The sequence below is a fragment of the Amphiprion ocellaris genome, chromosome 24 (assembly GCF_022539595.1).
Source record: "Amphiprion ocellaris isolate individual 3 ecotype Okinawa chromosome 24, ASM2253959v1, whole genome shotgun sequence".
NCBI lineage: Eukaryota > Metazoa > Chordata > Actinopteri > Pomacentridae > Amphiprion > Amphiprion ocellaris.
This window is the reverse complement of record NC_072789.1, coordinates 18,697,967-18,716,184: the sequence shown is the minus strand read 5'-3', so window position 1 is coordinate 18,716,184 and position 18,218 is coordinate 18,697,967. Positions and strand designations below refer to the sequence as shown.

The following is an 18,218-nucleotide window of genomic DNA, read 5'->3' as shown; positions in this document are numbered from 1 at the left end:
AGGAGACAAGAAATCACCACAAAGAAACAAAAACGACCATAAAGACACACAAAATGAACAGGAAGACACACAAAATGGCACCATAAAGACACAAAACGACAGAAAAAAGACACAAATGTCAACAAAGAGCGAAAAAGTGAGAACAAAGACCAACAAAACGATGACAAGGAGACAAGAAATCACCACAAAGAGACAAAAATGACCATAAAAAGACAATGAACATGAAGAAACACAAAATGATCACAGATAGATGCAAAATTACCACAAAACCACCATTAAGAAGCACAAAACAGACACAAAAATCACCACAAATAGACAAAAAATGACCAGGAAGACACACAACATGACGACAAAGACACACATAAAGACCAGGAAGACACAAACTGATGACAAACCCACAAAACGACCAAACAAAGACACAAAACCATCACAAAGAGACATAAAATGACGATAACAAGACAGAAAATAATGACAAAGACACACAATATTACCAAAAAAAGATGACAAACCACCACAAAGACGCACAAAACAACTACGAAGTGATGACAAACTAGTTTTGCTGAAAGTAGTTGTTGCCAAATCTCATATTTCCCAGCTTCTGGTGGCCCCTGAATGCAGCATGTCTCCAATACGCTGCCGCTGGATTGGAGACATGCTGCATTCAGGGGCCACCAGAAGCTGGGAAATCTCAGCAGCGTCACATTTAAACCCTGAATAACTTCCTGCAGCAGAGAGAGCCGGTCCGGCAGCAGCTGCATCTAAATTCAGGGGTCCGACGGCGGCGGCAGCAGCCATTCATCACGCCGGCCGGGGGAGGCGAGGGGAGGCGGGGGAGGCTGTCGGCGACTCGCCACCTTGATTAATGTGATGTGATGTTGACAGTGGACCCCTCATCCATCAGCGCCTTGATCCGGCCGTCCTGCGCCAAATTCACCTAATTACAGCGCCGTTTGCGCAGCAAATTAAGTGCCGTGTCATTTGTCGGCCGGCGCCGCACTCTGTTATGTCGCGTGTTGCGTGTCAGAGGTTCCCGCCGTGATTGTCCGACATGACACGCTGCCGCCGGCCTCTTTATCATTGTTTGCATATAACGTAATGAGAGCCGCTGTCAGAGGGGAATAAAAAGGATCTGGTGGGTTTAATCCAGCCACGCTTCCCGCCAAAATCACAGCTCGGCGGGAAAAAGTTGTCTGTTAGTAAACCGCCATGACGGTAGTCTGTCTGAGACACAAAGTAGACAGAAATACACACAAAACGACCAGAAAGAGACAAAAAAAAAAAAACACAGAGACACAAAAAGACTACAAAGATACAAAACAACCACAGAGACACAAAACAAACACAAAAAGATGGAAAATTACCACAAAGAGACACACAACAACCAGAAAGACGCACAAAACAACCAGAAAGAGACAAAAAACAACTAGAAAGAAACACAAAACAACCACAAAAAGATGGAAAATGACCACAAAGAGACACACAACAACCAGAAAGACGCACAAAACAACCAGAAAGAGACACAAAACAACCACAAAGAGACACAACATCTACAAAAAGAGAAAATAACCACAAAGACACAAAACAACCACAAGGAGACACAAAACTATCACAAAAAGATGCAATGCAACCACAAAGACATGCAAACTGACTAAAATGATATTCAAAATGGCAGCAACAATATGCATATTATCAAATTGTGGCACAAAACTGCCACAAAGAGACACAAAACAACAGCAAAAAGATGCAAAATAACCACAAAAAGATGCAAAATGACCACAGAGACATTAAATGACAACAAAAGACACAAAACGACCACAAAGAGACACAAAACAACCACAGAGAGACACAAAACAAACACAAAAAGATGCAATATGCCTACAGAGACATTAAATGACAACAAAAAGACACAAAACGACCACAAAGAGACACAAAACAACTACAAAAAGACACAAAGTGACCACTAATTACTTGGTTAAGTCTCTTAACCAAAACTACTCAGTAACTTGAGCCATCAAAACTGCCTGATTATGTTCACTTAGTCAAACTAGTCAGTTAACTTTAACCACCAAAACTAGTTGGATAACTTCAGTCTAAACTAGTTGGTAAAACTAGGTTAAGTTTACAAACCAAAACTACTAGATTAAGTTAATTTTCCAAGACTAGTTGGATCAGTTCTGGACCAAAGCTAGTTGGTTGAGTTTAGGCAGTGAAACTAGTTGGTAAAAAGTTAGAAACCAAAACTAGCCAGTTAACTTTAACCATCAACACTACCTGGTGAACTCCAGTGAACACTAGTTGGTTAAGTTCAGCCTACCAAACTACTAGGTTAGGTTCATGTGGCAAAACTATCCATTAAAGTTTAAGCACCAAAACTTCTTGATTAAGTTTAGCCATAAAAGCTAGTTGATGAAGTTTAGACACCCAAACTAGTCAGTTAACTTTAACCATCAAAACGACTTGGTCTCTAGTTAGTTGGTAAAACTTCAGCACTAAAACTATTTGGTTAACTTTAGCTATCAAGAATAGTTGGATGAATTTCAGCACCAAAACTATGTGGTTAAGGTTAAGCACCCAAGACTAGTGGAGTTTAGAAAATGGAACTAATTGGTGAAAAGTTAGAAATAAAAACTACATAGTTAAATTTAGCCATCAAAGCTAGTTGGTTAAATTTAGACACTGAAACTACTTAGTTAACTTTAGCCATCAAAGCTAGTTGGTGAGCTCTAGTCTAAACTAGTTGGTTAAACCCCAGCACCAAAACTACTAGATTAAGTTAATATTCCAAAACTAGTTGGTAAATTTTAGTCAACTAGACTAGTACGTTGAGTTTAGGAACTGAAACTAGTTGGTTAAAAGTTGGAAACAAAAACTACGCAGTTAACTCTAACCATCAAAAGTAGTTGGTAAAGTTCAGTCATCTAAACTAGTTGGTAAAGTTCAGTCATCTAAACTAGTTGGTTGATTTTAGGCACCAAGACTAGTTAGGTTTAGTGACCAACGCTACTTGGTTAACTTTAGAAAGTGTGTTTTTTCTTCTAACTAAATAATGATTATTCTGACATGAAAACATTAAAATGGACATTTTCAGGTCATACGTAAGAAAAGACGAGTCTGAGTTTTTTAAAAATTATTTTTATTATTGACAGTTTACGTGTAAATTAACGCACATTTTATTAGGAATTATTTGTATTTGAATGAAAGTCCAAATCTATTAAGTAACATTGAATTCTATAAAATATGAGATTCTGCTCCTGTTGGAGCTTTTTTTTGTTTCATAGAATTTCAGAATAAGAGACGAAAGCTGAATGAAAAACGAGTTTGTAGGAATCTGGGTCATCTGGAGCCGGTTAAAGTTGACTAGTAGAGATTCATCTAAATCCACTGTCACCCCATAATTCATCCCTGCCGTCGACTACGCAACAAATAAACACAACTAACACAGGAAATACACAGGAAATACACAAATACAAAGAAATACACGATAAATATACAGGAAATACACAAGAAATACACGAGAAATACACAGTAATTACACAATAAATACAAAGAAATACACAGGAAATACACAGGAAATACACAAATACAAAGAAATACACGATAAATATACAAGAAATACACAAGAAATACACAGGAAATACACAATAAATACAAAGAAATACGCAAGAAATAAACAAATACACAAGAAATACACAACAAATTCACAGGAAGAAATACACAGAAAATACACAATATATACACAAGAAATGCACAACATTCAGCAAAGACACACCTCAGATAGAACTTTATCAATTACAGTCACAAAAACGACACAAACACACTAAAATACAAGTTCTATATGGGTTTTATTCTGGGTTTTGGACTGGTTTAATGCTGGGTTTGGACTGGTTTTATTCTGGTTCTGGACTGGTTTTATTCTGGGTTTTGGATTGGTTTTATTCTGGCTCTGGACTGGTTTTTGAACTGTTTTTTTTTCTCGGTTTTCTACCAGTTTAATACTGAGTTTTAGCCTTTATTTTAAAAATGATTTTGGAAGGTTTTGTATTTGATATGATAAAAAAAAAAAGAAATACCATCTAAAATGAAAACAAAATTAAAAATCACTCAAATGTTGTCCAGAGTGACTTCTTTTTGTCAAACAAATAAAAACTTGTTAAATTACTCAGAAACTGTGCAGATTTTTGATGAGACAAGATAAATTTGTTTGTTTTTTCCTTTACAGATGGAACTTTTTCACTTGAACATTGTGTTTCAAAGCTGGCCGAGTTCAGGCTTTGGTCATTTGGAGGCAGCATCAGATGCATATAAAGTCGAGACATTCATCAGGCCGACAGCTGAGACACGACTCTATTGATTTTAGGAAGCAGAAACACAAAACTGATTCTTTTCTTCACTCAAATGCACAAAATAACTTCAACAGAAGTGTGTAGAAGCTGGTTGTTGGTCAGCAGCTTCACTCTTTACCAGAACAAGTCTATTAATTGGCTGTAAACACCTTCCAGCTGCGACCAGTTTCCACGTCTCTGAAGGTGGAGGCGCCCAGAAAACCCAGCCCCCTTCTGAGCACCTGAATGTTCCATGAAACAAAGGCTAGAAATATTGATGGCGTCGGCGCGATTGTTGGAGCAGCTTGTTATCGGTAAACAAACGCTGTTCGGCTGAATTCAAAGCCAGGCGGCGCTCGCCATCAATAATTCACAGCGACTCAGGGCCTGATTGGGGTTTTTAGGTGGAAAATCAGATCTTAATCCAGCGCAGACAGAAAAACATTGTGATGCAACCTGACGAAGTGGCTGCAGGTAACCGAGCCTCGTTGGATATTGGATGATGGAGAGTTTGTATTTTTAATGAAGCAGCAGCGATTTGGCTGATGATTGACCCATAATCTCCTGCAGGTTCATGATCAGAACATCAAATCAGAACAACTCTGCAAAATATTTATCGTTTTAAAGACACTTTTAGTAATTTCATTGACGTTTCTACTTTAAAAAATGGATCAAAGACCCATTAAACTGTCTAAAATCAAGTTAAAAACCAGTCAAAAATTATACAGAACAAGTTAAAAACCAGTTGAAAATTACACAGAACCAGTTAAAAACCAGTCTAAACCAAACATAAATCAGTCTAAAACCAAAACAAAACCAACACAGTCATAAACAGTCCAGAATCAAGACAAGACCTGTATGAGGTTGAAGGTTAAAATTATACAAAACCTATTATAAACCACTCAAATGCCGAGTCCAAAACCATTAAACACTAGTCTAAAACCAGTCCACCAAAACAGGTAGAAAGCTAAACCAAAACCAGAGCAAACCTGGTTCAAACCAAGTTTAAATTTGGTCTAAAAGCAAAGATTAAATCAGTCAAAAAACAAAATAAGACCAGGCCAAAACTACTACAAATTTAGCTCAAAACCAGTAATGAAATCAGTCCAAAATTAAGTATAAACTGGTCTAAAACCAAGAACTAACCCAGTCTAAAACCAAGAATTAAACCAGTCTAAAACCAAGAATTAAACCAGTCTAAGCCCAAGAACTAACCTAGTCTAAAACCAAGAACTAACCCAGAATAAAGCCAAGAACTAAACCAGTTTAAAACCAAGAACTAACCCAGTTAAACCAAGAACTAAACCAGTCTAAAAAAAAGACAAACTGAGTCCAAAACCTTTAAAACAAACAAGTGAAAAACCAAACTGTCTGAAACCAACCCTGCAGAGACCCTGACAGTTTCTGAACAAACCGACATCTTTTCATCACCCTGAGAAACTCACTTCCTGCAGGTTTGAGGTTTTGCTGACGGTGATGTTTGGACTCTTTGAAGCCGACAGACTGGTTTCTTATGGAGAAACGTGAGGTCAGCACATTTCAGGATTAATTACCAGCTGATGAAGGGCCTTTATTTCATGTGTCCGAGATGAACTTTCTTCATGAATACATGATGATGCATCGACCAGAAACCTCCCAAAGTTCCCAACTTTTCATGCATATTCACGCTCTAACCTCCCAGGAGTGGTTTTCCAGCTCCAGGCGTCAAACAGGAAGCTCTGTGGTCGAGTCTTTAGAATGTTTAGTTTATCCAACACCATCTAAAACCATCCAGACACAAACATAAAGAAGAAACATCTCCAACCACAACCAATGAAGAGAGAGGATCCACTGAGGAGCTTTAGAAAGTTCTACAAGAAGCTCCAACACCAGTTCTAAACCAGACCAATACCAGTTCTAAACCAGTCCAATACCAGTCCAACACCAGTTCTAAACCAGTCCAATACCAGTTCTAAACCAGTCCAATACCAGTTCTAAACCAGTCCAACACCAGTTCTAAACCAATACAAAACCAGTCCAATACCAGTTCTAAACCAGTACAAAACCAGTCCAATACCAGTTCTAAACCAGTCCAATACCAGTTCTAAACCAGTCCAACACCAGTTCTAAACCAGTCCAATACCAGTTCTAAACCAATACAACACCAGTTCTAAACCAGTACAAAACCAGTCCAATACCAGTTCTAAACCACTCCAATACCAGTATAAAACCAGTCCAAAATTAAGTATCAAGCCAGTCTAAAGCCAGTTCAATGCCAGTTCTAAACCAGTTAAATAACAGGTCTAAACCAGTTCAATACAAGTCTAAAACCAGTTATGGAATTAGTCCAAAATTAAGTATCAAACAAGTCTAAAACCAGTCCAATACCAGGTCAAAAAAAATAAAAAATACAAAACCAACCACAAAACCAGTCCAGAAGCAAATATAAAACCAGTCTAAAACCAAGTATGAAACCAGTCCAAAACCAAGTATAAAGGCAGTCTACAACCAGTCCAGAACCAAGTATGAAACCAGTCCAAACCCAGTAGAAAAACTGTCTAAAACCAGTTGAAAACCAAGTATCAGACCAGTCCAAAACTACTGCAGAAACAGTCTAAAATACATACAAAGCAGGTCAAAAACAAGTATCAAACCGCTGTGAAACCTGTATAAAACCAAATACAAAGCTAAGTATGAAACCAGTAAAAAAGCAGGTATTAAAACCAGGTATAAAACCAGTATAAATCAAAACTTAAACCAGTCTAAAACTAGTTCAACAGTTCATATAAACCAGTCTAAATAAAGTCCACAACCACTGCAAAACCAGTGTAAACAAGAAGAAAGATACTTAAAGACAAGTTCAAAGCTGGTCTAAAACAGTACAAACCCAGGTTAAAACTCTATTTCTATCAGTCTAAACCAGTCTGAACCAGTCTGAACTTGGTGTGCTATGAGTATAAGATGAGTCAGATTCAGATCTTTATAAAAAGGTGTCAGATTTACGTTCTTTTATCATCCTGGGAGTCTTTCCTCCTGCAGATCATCAGATAACCTGGACAGATGTGGAGTCTGGCTTCCTGTCAGCTGATGACCCTGATCTCACCTCGGATCTAAAGACCGACAGAAACCACCAGACGTGATCTCAGCCAGGATCAGGTTCTCAGACGGATTACAGTTTATGGCTTCAGGTGTTCTAGTTGATGCTCAGAGAATCTTTCAGCTCTGCAGCGATGAATCAGGCAGGAATCTGAGCATATTTATTATGGCAAACACGGATCAGGAGAGTCAACAACTTTTAGAACAACACCACTCTTAGTACGTTTAAAAATAAAGTTTTCTCAAGAAGCCTTCACCTCAGAATCAAAATTTACCTGCAACACCTGCAGTATTACTTGCAGACATCCAAATGGGTTGCAAAAACAAAATCCAAACCCAGTAGAAAACAAGGATAAAACCAGTCTGAGGCCAAGTCCAAAACTGATCTAAAACTAGAACAAAAACAGTTTAAAACAGAGAAAAAACTGTCAAATACAGAAAACAAAACCAGTCTAAAGCAAAACAAAATTGGTCTAAAACTAAGTCCAAAGTCAGTCTAAAATCAAGTCCAAAACTAGTTTGAAACCAAAAATAAAACAAGTATAAAACCAGTCCAAAACTATTAAAAAGAGGGATAAAACAGTCTAAAAGTCCAGAAGTAGTCTAAAGCCTAGTTCAAAACTGATCTAAAACTAAGAACAAAATCACTTTAAAACAGAGAAAAAAATAGTGATAATAATAGAACAAAACCAGTCTAAAATAAAGTACAAAACCAGCCTAAAACCAAGATCTAAACCAGTCAAAAAACAAGAACTAAACCAGTCTAAACCTAAAAACTGAACCAGTCTAAAGTCAAGAACAAAGCCAGTCTATAACTGGTACCAAACTAAGAACAATGAAAGTCCAGAACCTAAACCCTTCAGCTCCAGAACCAGTATTTTGTGGGTCTCTTCTTTGTGTTAAATCCAGGGTCTAGTTGGAGGACTAATTAGCACCAGATCTGCTAGTTTAACCTCTGGATCTTTTTCGTCTCTTCCAGTCCTGCAGGTTTGACCGGCAGCCCTGTGATCTCCGATATCTCCCTGATTCGTCTCTCTCCGGCTGCCGTGGCGACCGGCGACTCCCCCTTCAGCCCTCCTCACCCCTACGTCCACCCCCACATGGAGCACTACCTCCGGTCGGTGCACGGCAGCCCCACCCTGTCCATGATCTCCACCACCAGAGGCCTCAGCCCAGTAGAACGTAAGTCCAACATCTGGTCCACCTCCCAAACTCAAAAAAGGTCTCTACGGACTCCTGTGGAGGGTTTTAGTTGGAGTTTAATCTAGTGTTTCCAGCAAAACCAGTCTAAAAGCAACAACAAAACCAGTCTGAGACCAACAACAAAACCAGTCTGAAACCAACAACAAAACCAGTCTACAACCAACAACAAAACCAGTCTGAGACCAAACGGAAACGAACAAAACCAGTCTGACACCTTTTTGTGTCATTTTTGTATCTTTTTGTTTAATTTTTAAATGTTTTCATTTCATTTTCACTCCTTTTTGTATCTTTTTCTTTCATTTTCATTCCTTTTTGTGTGATTTTCCTCCCTCTCCCCTGATATCTCCCCCAGTGGCCCAGGACCAGCTGAAGGACCGTGGACTGTTTGGACTTCCTCCTCCGCCCGGCGCTGGTCCGGCTGAGTATTACCACCTGATGGCCAGTCATCGGAGTCCATACGGCGAGCTGCTGATGCAGGGGGGCGGAGCCAGCACCGGGGCCCACCTGAGTGATTACATCACCCCCATCGATGGTAACAAGCGCCGCCCACATTCAGTCTGTTTAAGCCTCTTTCAGCTCCAAGGTTCCGTTTCTGTCGGCTGATTCACTGTTTCAGCACAATGTCATGAAAACGGTCATAAATGTTTTCACATATTTGAATTCAACGACCTAAATGGCAGCTTTTAGTCGTTTATAGTCGTATCATATATATAATTTATATAAATAACCTCACGACCTCCGGTCGGTGCATGGCAGCCCCACCCTGTCCATGATCTCCACCACCAGAGGCCTCAGCCCAGCAGAACGTAAGTCCAACATCTGGTCCACCTCCCAAACTCAGAAAAGGTCTCTACGGACTACTGTGGAGAGTTTTAGTTGGAGTTTAATCTAGTGTTTTCAACTAAACCAGTCTAAAACCAACAACAAAACCTGTCTGAAACCAACTAAACCAGTCTGAAACCAACACAACCAGTCTAAAACCAACAACGGAACTAGTCTATAAACAGCAAAACCAGTCTAAAACCAACTTAACCAGTCTGAAAAAAAAACAAAATCAATCTGAAACAAACAAAACCAATCTACAAACAACAAAACCAGTCTAAAACCAACAACAAAACCAGTCTGAAACCAACTAAACCAGTCTGAAACCAACACAACCAGTCTAAAACCAACAACGGAACTAGTCTGAAACCAACTAAACCAGTCTGAAACCAACAACACCAGTCCGAAACCAACAAAACCAGTCTAAAACCAACAACAAAACCAGTCTGAAACCAACTAAACCAGTCTGAAACCAACAACAAAACCAGTCCAAAACCAATAAAACCAATCAGAAACCAACAAAACCAGTCTGGAACCAACAAACCCAGACGAAAACCAACAAAACCAGACGAAAACCAACAAAACCAGTCTGAAGCCAATAAAACCAGTCTAAAGCCAGCAAAACCAGTCTGAAACCAATAAAACCAGTCTAAAGCCAAAAAAAAACAGTCTGAAACCAACAACGTCAAAAATGTCTTTGCATATTTTAATTCAATGACCTAATTGGCATCTTTAGGTTCTTTAAAGTCGTATAAAACAGAAAACATTAATTTTGTGCCAATCAACAATAAGATTTAGGACCAAAAGAGTGTTTTGGTTGATTGTCTTCAGTTTATCTCAGCTGTTTGATCGACTCTATGGGAGAAAGTCAACATGAAAACTTTACAAAGAAGGTGGAAGATTTTAGTAAAAAGTGGGAAAAAATCATCAAAATGGAAAAAAAATTGAAGAACATCCAGATGAGCTTTATTTTTTAAAGTGGTTGACCAAAAAAATTATACATTATTATTAATGTGCTGCATTTATTCTATTTAAATTAGTAAAATATTATCAGAAAATGGTGATTTTTTTTTTAAAGTAGGGATAACAACTCATAAAATTAATTTTAAAAATTTAAAATTTACACATCACATAATTTTTTAAACTGTTATTTTACAGAAAGTCCTAGTTTTTATTACTTAATGAATGGATTTTTTAAATTTAATTTTTGTTAAATTACAGGTAATATTTAGTAAAATCACAAAATAAAAATATAACAGACTGAATTTACAGGTTTAATCTAAAATAACATCAAAAACCTTTAACTTTGAATTTCCATTTTTAATTTTTTTTTAAATCAAATGTGATTTTTAATTTCTTATAAATAAAAAAGAAGGTAAAATTACAGTCACAAATTTTTCTCTTAAATAAAAATGAACATTTTATCTAATAGATAAAAAAAATTAAATTCATGTTTAATTCTGAAATTGTATTTGTAAGATTATACACAAAATGTTGTCAATTCAAATATATTTTATTTTATATCTTAAAGAAAATCAATTTAATTATTATTACGTATTTTAAAAATGATTACTTTTTTAAATCACATTTGACAATAAAATATAACATATATACTTTATTTTAGTTGTGTTTAAAGCAGCTAAAAATATTAATTTACAGATATTTGCCATTATTTGAAAGACATATTTGCATATTAAGAATGTAAAAAATGTAGATTTTTGACATTTCTTAACAAAAATGTTGAATTTATTAAGATTTTTAACCTGTTCAACTACAGCTTTTATATTATTTATCAATATATCTATTTATCTAATAGTGTGTCATTAGATATTATTTTACTATATAGGTAATGATGTAAATATTGTTTTTAAAATGTTGAAATGTGGGAAAAAATAGACATATATAGTTAAAAAAAAATAAGGACATAAAATGTCTTTCAACTATGGAAAATAAAAAAAATAAAAAACACCTGATCTCATTTATCAATATATTTATTTATCTATTAGTGTCTCAATATATATTATTTTACAATAAAGGTCATTTCATTGTTTCTGCACATGTAAAAAGGCAAAAATCTGGCCAAAAATGTATTTTAATTATAGAAAATTGCTGCATTTTTGAGAGATGTTTTTGTTTTTTGCTCTAGTTTTTGCCCTGACTGGTGATATAAATATGCATATTTTAGGTTTTTTTTCCAGGCCAAGTCCAGTTCAACTCAATCAATCAGGAAGTTTGGATTAATGACGGTTTAACGAAGAGTTTGGTGTGAATTTACATTCGAGCATCGACCGGATCGCTCACAGTTGAAATCAATTCTCTGCAAATTGCCCTCATTTAACACGAAGAAGCCGAAGCCAGACGCTGATGTTTATCTGCAGTAATTATTGTGGGAAGATTGATTAGTTATGTCTGGATGTTAATGAGGTCACCACAAAAAGACACATTTCTGGACCGAACACTTGAGTTTAGTCCGGCGTCCTGCGGAGATTTAACTTGACAGAATAAAAAAAACCTTCATTTTAGACGTCGTATTTCTTTCGTTCTGCAGCAAAACTTCTATATTTTCTGATGTTTAAACAGAACCACGGATTCGTTTGTTCCACCGGGGATTCTGGGAAGTCGTTCCTCTTTCTGCAACACTTTCTTTCTTACAACAAACTGTTTACTGAGCGACGTAGTTCAGGAAAATACAGTCATTATAGATCAATAATGTTTGAAATGGAAACTCAAGAACCACAAAAAGACACAAAATGAACAGAAAATGACACAAAACAAAGAAAACTGGACATTTAATAACCACAAAATGACACAAAATTAACAGAAAGAGACACAAAAACATACAAAAGGAACAGGAAGTGGCCACAAAACTCCAAGAAATAAACAGAAATAGACACAAAACAAACAGAAATCAGTGAGACCATTCTACATAAATAAATGAATAAATATCTTTATAAATAAATAATTCCATCAGACCATTCTATGTAAATAAATAATTAAATAATTTTCATTAAAAAAAAAAACAATTGGATCAGACATTCAACATAAATTAAATGAATAAAAAAATAAATACATAAATATTTTTATAAATAAATAATTCTGTCAGACCCTTCTACATAAATAAAGAAATAAACAAATAAATAAATATTTTTATAAATAAATAAATAATTCTGTCAAACCGTTCTACATAAATAAATAAATAAATAAATAAATAAATAAATAAATACTTTTTGTAAATAAATAAATATTATTCATATTATAAATAAATGATTCCGTTCTACATCGAACCAAACAGTCCAAAGTGTCTGAAACCTCCAGAGCCATTGTGACGTTTTTAAAAATGAGACTCTGCGTAACGTTATCAGTTTCATCCTCCGTCCTGAGACTCTAAATCCAAACTGATGACTCCTGAAATCACTCGGTCTCCGGGCGCCGCTATTATGGGATAGAGGCGGTGGAGTGATTGATGCTGCCGCTGCCCGCCGGCGACACACGAAACCCCAAAACAACACAACGAGCAGCGACTCGCTCTAATCCCGTAAACACTTGATGCAAACTGAGACCGACACTCAGCGAGAAACTGCAGTCGCACAACAGCAACGACTGACCCACATCTGCACAAAACCTGTCCCAGTGACACAAATTACACACCGGAGGACGTTCAGGTGGTGAGCTGATGTTAGTTAGACAGAAAATTAGAAGAATCTGCATCCATACGGCAACACAGTTAGTAGAAATATACACTAAATGACCAGAAAACTCATAGAAAGAAACACTAAATTACCATATCTGACACAAAATAAACAGAAAGCGACACAAAAACGAAAAACAAAAAGAAACGGACAGTCATTAATCACAAAAAGACACAGAATGAATGGAAATACACACAAAATGAACAGAAAGTGACACAAATGAACAAGAAATGACACGAACAGGAAGTGACACAAAACAAAAAAAGTGGACACTCAACCACAAAAAGACACAAAAGGAGACACAAAATGAACAAAGTGACATCTAATGAACAGGAAATGACACAAAAAAGACACAAAAAGAGAAATGGACACTCAATAACCTCAATGTGACTCAAAATTAACAGAAAGACACAGAAACATAAAATAAAAAGAATTCGACACTCAATAACCACAAAAAGACACAAAATGAACAGAAATACACACAAAATTAGCATAAAATGACACAAAATGAACAGATAGTGACACAAAATGACTGTAAAAAGACACAATTAACAGAAAGACACAAAATGAACAGAAAGTGACACAAAATTGACAAAGACACAAAAAGACAGAAATTGAACATGAAGTGACACAAAATGAACAGGAAGTGACACAAAATTGAAATAAAAAGACACAAAATAAACAGAAAGCAACAAAATGATCAGAAATAGACACAAATTAACAAGAAGTGACACAAAAAGAAATGGACACTCAATAACCTCAAAGTGACACGAAATTAACAGAAAGACACAAAAACACACAAAATGAACAAGAAGTGACAAAATTAACTGAAAGTGGCACAAAAAGACACAAAAAGAACAAAAGTAGACACAAAATTAACAGAAAAAACACACACAAAAAACCCAAAACAAACAGGAAGTGACATAAAAAGGTGAGAAAAAGCCATAAACCAGCCTGCAGCTTGTTGTTCTGATGGAGTTCAACTCTATCAGGAAGCATCAGGTTTTTATTTCCTCTACCAGTTAACAGTTGAACCTCCTGCTGTGTGGAATAAACCTGTTTTACCTGAACCCACTCACCTGTGTGTCGTCAGTGTCGAGGTTCTCCAGCCCCAGACTGACTCCTCGCCTCGGCAGGAAGAGGGCGCTGTCCATCTCGCCGCTGTCCGACGCCGCCATCGACCTGCAGACCATGATCCGGACGTCGCCCAACTCCCTGGTGGCCTACATCAACAACTCCAGGTCCAGCTCAGCGGCTGGCAGCGCCTACGGTCACCTGTCGGTCGGAGGCCTCAGGTACTGGTTCACGTTCAGCCTGTAGAAACAGACGCTTCAAACTGTCAGACATTATCCCCAAAATAACTCAAAAACTGCCCAGAGAAGGCTTAAAGTGGGTCCAATAGGAATCTAAACGTTTAAAGTGGCTCAAAATTTGTCCAAAAAGACTTAAAATGGGTCCAAAATCACTTAAAAGTTATCAGAAATGACCAAAAAGTCCTTAATAACTTGATCTGAAAACAACAAAAGTGTCCGAAAGACCTCAATAACTCAGAACTTGTCCAAAAATCCCTCCTACCTTGTCAGAAAGGCAAAAACACACCCAAAGTGACTCAAAACCTGACAAAAAAATTACAAAAAGATGTTCAAAATGTCTCAAAATTGTTACGGTAGTCGAGAATTTTGCGAATCCAAGTGAGAACTCGGGAGCCAGGAAAATGTAATCAGACTTCTTTATTCTGAACCAGTAATAAGCCACTATGGCCAGAAACTCACTAACATACTGGAGGGGAGAAGTCGGCAGGTTGCTGAGCTCCAGGGGGTCCAGGACCTCTATCTGGAGGCAGCTCCAGGGGGTCCAGGACCTCTATCTGGAGGCAGCTCCAGGGGGTCCAGGACCTCTATCTGGAGGCAGCTCCAGGGGGTCCAGGACCTCTATCTGGAGGCAGCTCCAGGGGGTCCAGGACCTCTATCTGGAGGCCTCTCTGGAAATGCAGGAACCAGCAAAGGGCTCAGAGACGCTCAGTGTCCAGTCTGTGTACAGGTAAACCATCTTCACTCTGAGCCAGCAGTGCAGACAGAGGAAACACTACGATCCCACACTGACTCACTCCTAAAGCCCTGCTAATGATGGTGATCAGCCACAGCTGCTCTCACTCTGCACTGATCACATCCCAGCAGAAAGATGGGCCAGAAACTGATGAACCAACCACAGGAAGAGGGGTTCATACACTGTCCATGACAAAAACTTCACTACAGTGACAAAAAAAAAGTCCAAAATGACTTAAAACTTTACCAAAACGACAAAAACTCATCCAAAATGACTTAAAACTTCACTACAATGACAAAAAAAACATCCAAAATGACTTGAAACTTCACTACAATGACAAAAACTCATCCAAAATTTAAAAAAACTTCACTACAATCACAAAAAGACATCCAAAATGACCCAAAACTTTACTAAAACAACAAAGAGTTGTCAAGAATGATTCAAAGTTAGTCCTAAATTATTCCAAAATGACCAAAATGCCTTAAATAGCACAAAGCTTGTTTAAAATGACTAGAAATTGGTCCAAAATGCCTTAAGATCGGTACAAAATTACTCAAACATTGTTGAAAATGACCAAAAATCATCCAAAAATTTAACCAAAACTGTCCTAAATGACTTAACACTCGTTCAAAGTCCAATCCAATCCAATCCAACTTTATTTGTGATGCACTTTACAAAACAACACAGTTGACCAAAGTGCAGTACACACATAAAACATATGAGACATTAAAAAAAGAGTAAAACAAAACAGAAATAAAATTACAAGTTAAAATCAATTAAAAGCTAGGGTAAAAAGATGTGTTTTAAGAGCTGATTTAAATACAGGCAGTGAATCGATCTGTCGAAGGTGCAAAGGTAGTGCATTCCATAAGTTAGGACCAGTCAAAGTGACGCGAACTTCATTGAAAAAACTAAACCTTGTCCAAAATGTCTCATAATTGATCTTTAAAGTGACTTTTTGTTAAATGTTACAGCAGGATAACTGATGTTTTAAAGACACTTGTTCAGTTTGGTGATGTTTTGTGAACCCAGATGACAGATTTGACGTCCCAGCGCCATCAGAATTAGCTCTCAGACGGTTTTCCAGCTGGTTTTTCGTCATTAATTGGATGTTTTGTCGTCTGCAGTCCGTCCTTCCCCTTCCATCACCACATCAGCCCCATGGCCTACCAGCAGCTGCTCAGCCAGCAGCGAAGCCTCGGCGCCTTCGGACACAACCCGCCGCTCATCCAGCCGCCGCCCACCTTCACCGGACGCCAGCCAGGCCTCGGCCTCACCTCGCTGCCAAGCTCCGCCCACAACACCGACCTGACGTCCAAGGTAAGAAGACAAACAACGTTTCAGTGTGTTAAAAGTGTGTATTGATACATGGAGGAAGCGGAACCAAAGGATTCAGTATCAACATACCAAACTGTGTGACACTGGGATAATAAGCATAAAAAACCTGGAAAGTACCACAATAACGTATCAAAAACCTGGATATTAATGTACTAAAGAATCTAAAACCTGGATATTAATGTACTAAAGAGTCTAAAACCTGGATATTAATGTACTAAAGAGTCTAAAACCTGGATATTAATGTACTAAAGAGTCTAAAACCTGGATATTAATGTACTAAAGAGTCAAAAGCCTGGATATTAATGTACTAAAGAGTCTAAAACCTGGATATTAATGTAATAAAGAGTCAAAAGCCTGGATATTAATGTACTAAAGAGTCTAAAACCTGGATATTAATGTACTAAAGAGTCAAAAGCCTGGATATTAATGTACTAAAGAGTCTAAAACCTGGATATTAATGTACTAAAGAGTCTAAAACCTGGATATTAATGTATTAAAGAGTCTAAAACCTGGATATTAATGTACTAAAGAGTCTAAAACCTGGATATTAATGTACTAAAAAGTCTAAAACCTGGATATTAATGTACTAAAGAGTCTAAAACCTGGATATTAATGTACTAAAGAGTCTAAAACCTGGATATTAATGTACTAAAGAGTCTAAAACCTGGATATTAATGTACTAAAGAGTCTAAAACCTGGATATTAATGTCCTAAGATCTCAACAAACTGGACTCTCGTCACTATTTTTGCAGATTTTGGTACCGAGTTGTTTCTTATTTCCTCAGAACCACGGCGGCGATCCGATCATCAGCAGCACCGTCGACTCCATGACTACCAAAAGATCCAAGGTGAAGAACGAAGCAGACGGACTGAGGCCAACGTCTCCATGTTCACCGGTACCAGAACCTAAAACCATCATTTAACACCTCAGAGTCTGGATCTGAGTGGAAGGAAAGCAGTAAGGAAGCTGACAGATGCTCAGGAACACCAAACGTACTGTAAAGCACGGTGGTGGCAGTATCATAACCCCAGATATACATTATTTTATGTTTTTATTGAAGGTCTTCTGGAAAATGAAATCTCCTGGGTCAATAATATACAAACAGAAATGGTAATGTTTGGTTAAATTTGTCCATTTCCACCTCAGTTTGGTTCTTCTGGTTTCAGTCTTCTGGTTCATCTTGGACTCCTCTGGACATTACACCTACTGTCAAGCATGGAGGTGGCAGTATCATTATCCTATCCATTTAACTGACTCTAGTCTGAGTCAGAAAGGCCACAAATTTAGTTGAACTGCACCAGAATTGGTTCAGTTCCACTAAACTTGTCGTCTTTCTGACTTGGTTCTTCGGGGTCTTGATGGGTCTAAGTCAGGACTTTGGGGAGACCAGTCTAGAACCTTCATTCCGGTCTGATGGAACAATTTCTTTACCACGTCTGATGTGTGTGTTTGGGCTCATTGTCTTGTTGAAACATCCAATTGTGTCCAAAATCAACCTTCTGCTGATGGTTTTAGGTTTTCCTGAAGAATGTGGAGGTGATCCTCCTTCTTCATTATTCCATTTACTTTGTGTAAAGCTCCAGTTCCACAGAGCATGATACTGCCACCACCATGCTTGGTGGTAGGTTTGGTTTTCTTGGGCTCAAAAAAAGTTTAAAACCAGGACCAAAGTCTGAACCAAAACCAAACCTAAACTGCTTCAGAAGAAAAAGTCTAAGACCT

The 18,218-nt window shown here is 37.5% G+C and overlaps 1 protein-coding gene across 1 annotated transcript in view; it reads left to right on the top strand.

The window, feature by feature from the left end:
- LOC111580119 (zinc finger protein GLI2-like) overlaps positions 1-18,218 on the top strand; it is a 75,233-nt gene that overhangs the window by 39,769 nt on the left and 17,246 nt on the right. The window contains 5 exon segments of the mRNA XM_035956028.2: positions 8,377-8,579; positions 8,953-9,132; positions 14,205-14,406; positions 16,285-16,477; positions 17,281-17,391. Coding sequence (XP_035811921.2) covers positions 8,377-8,579; positions 8,953-9,132; positions 14,205-14,406; positions 16,285-16,477; positions 17,281-17,391 — 889 coding nt within the window.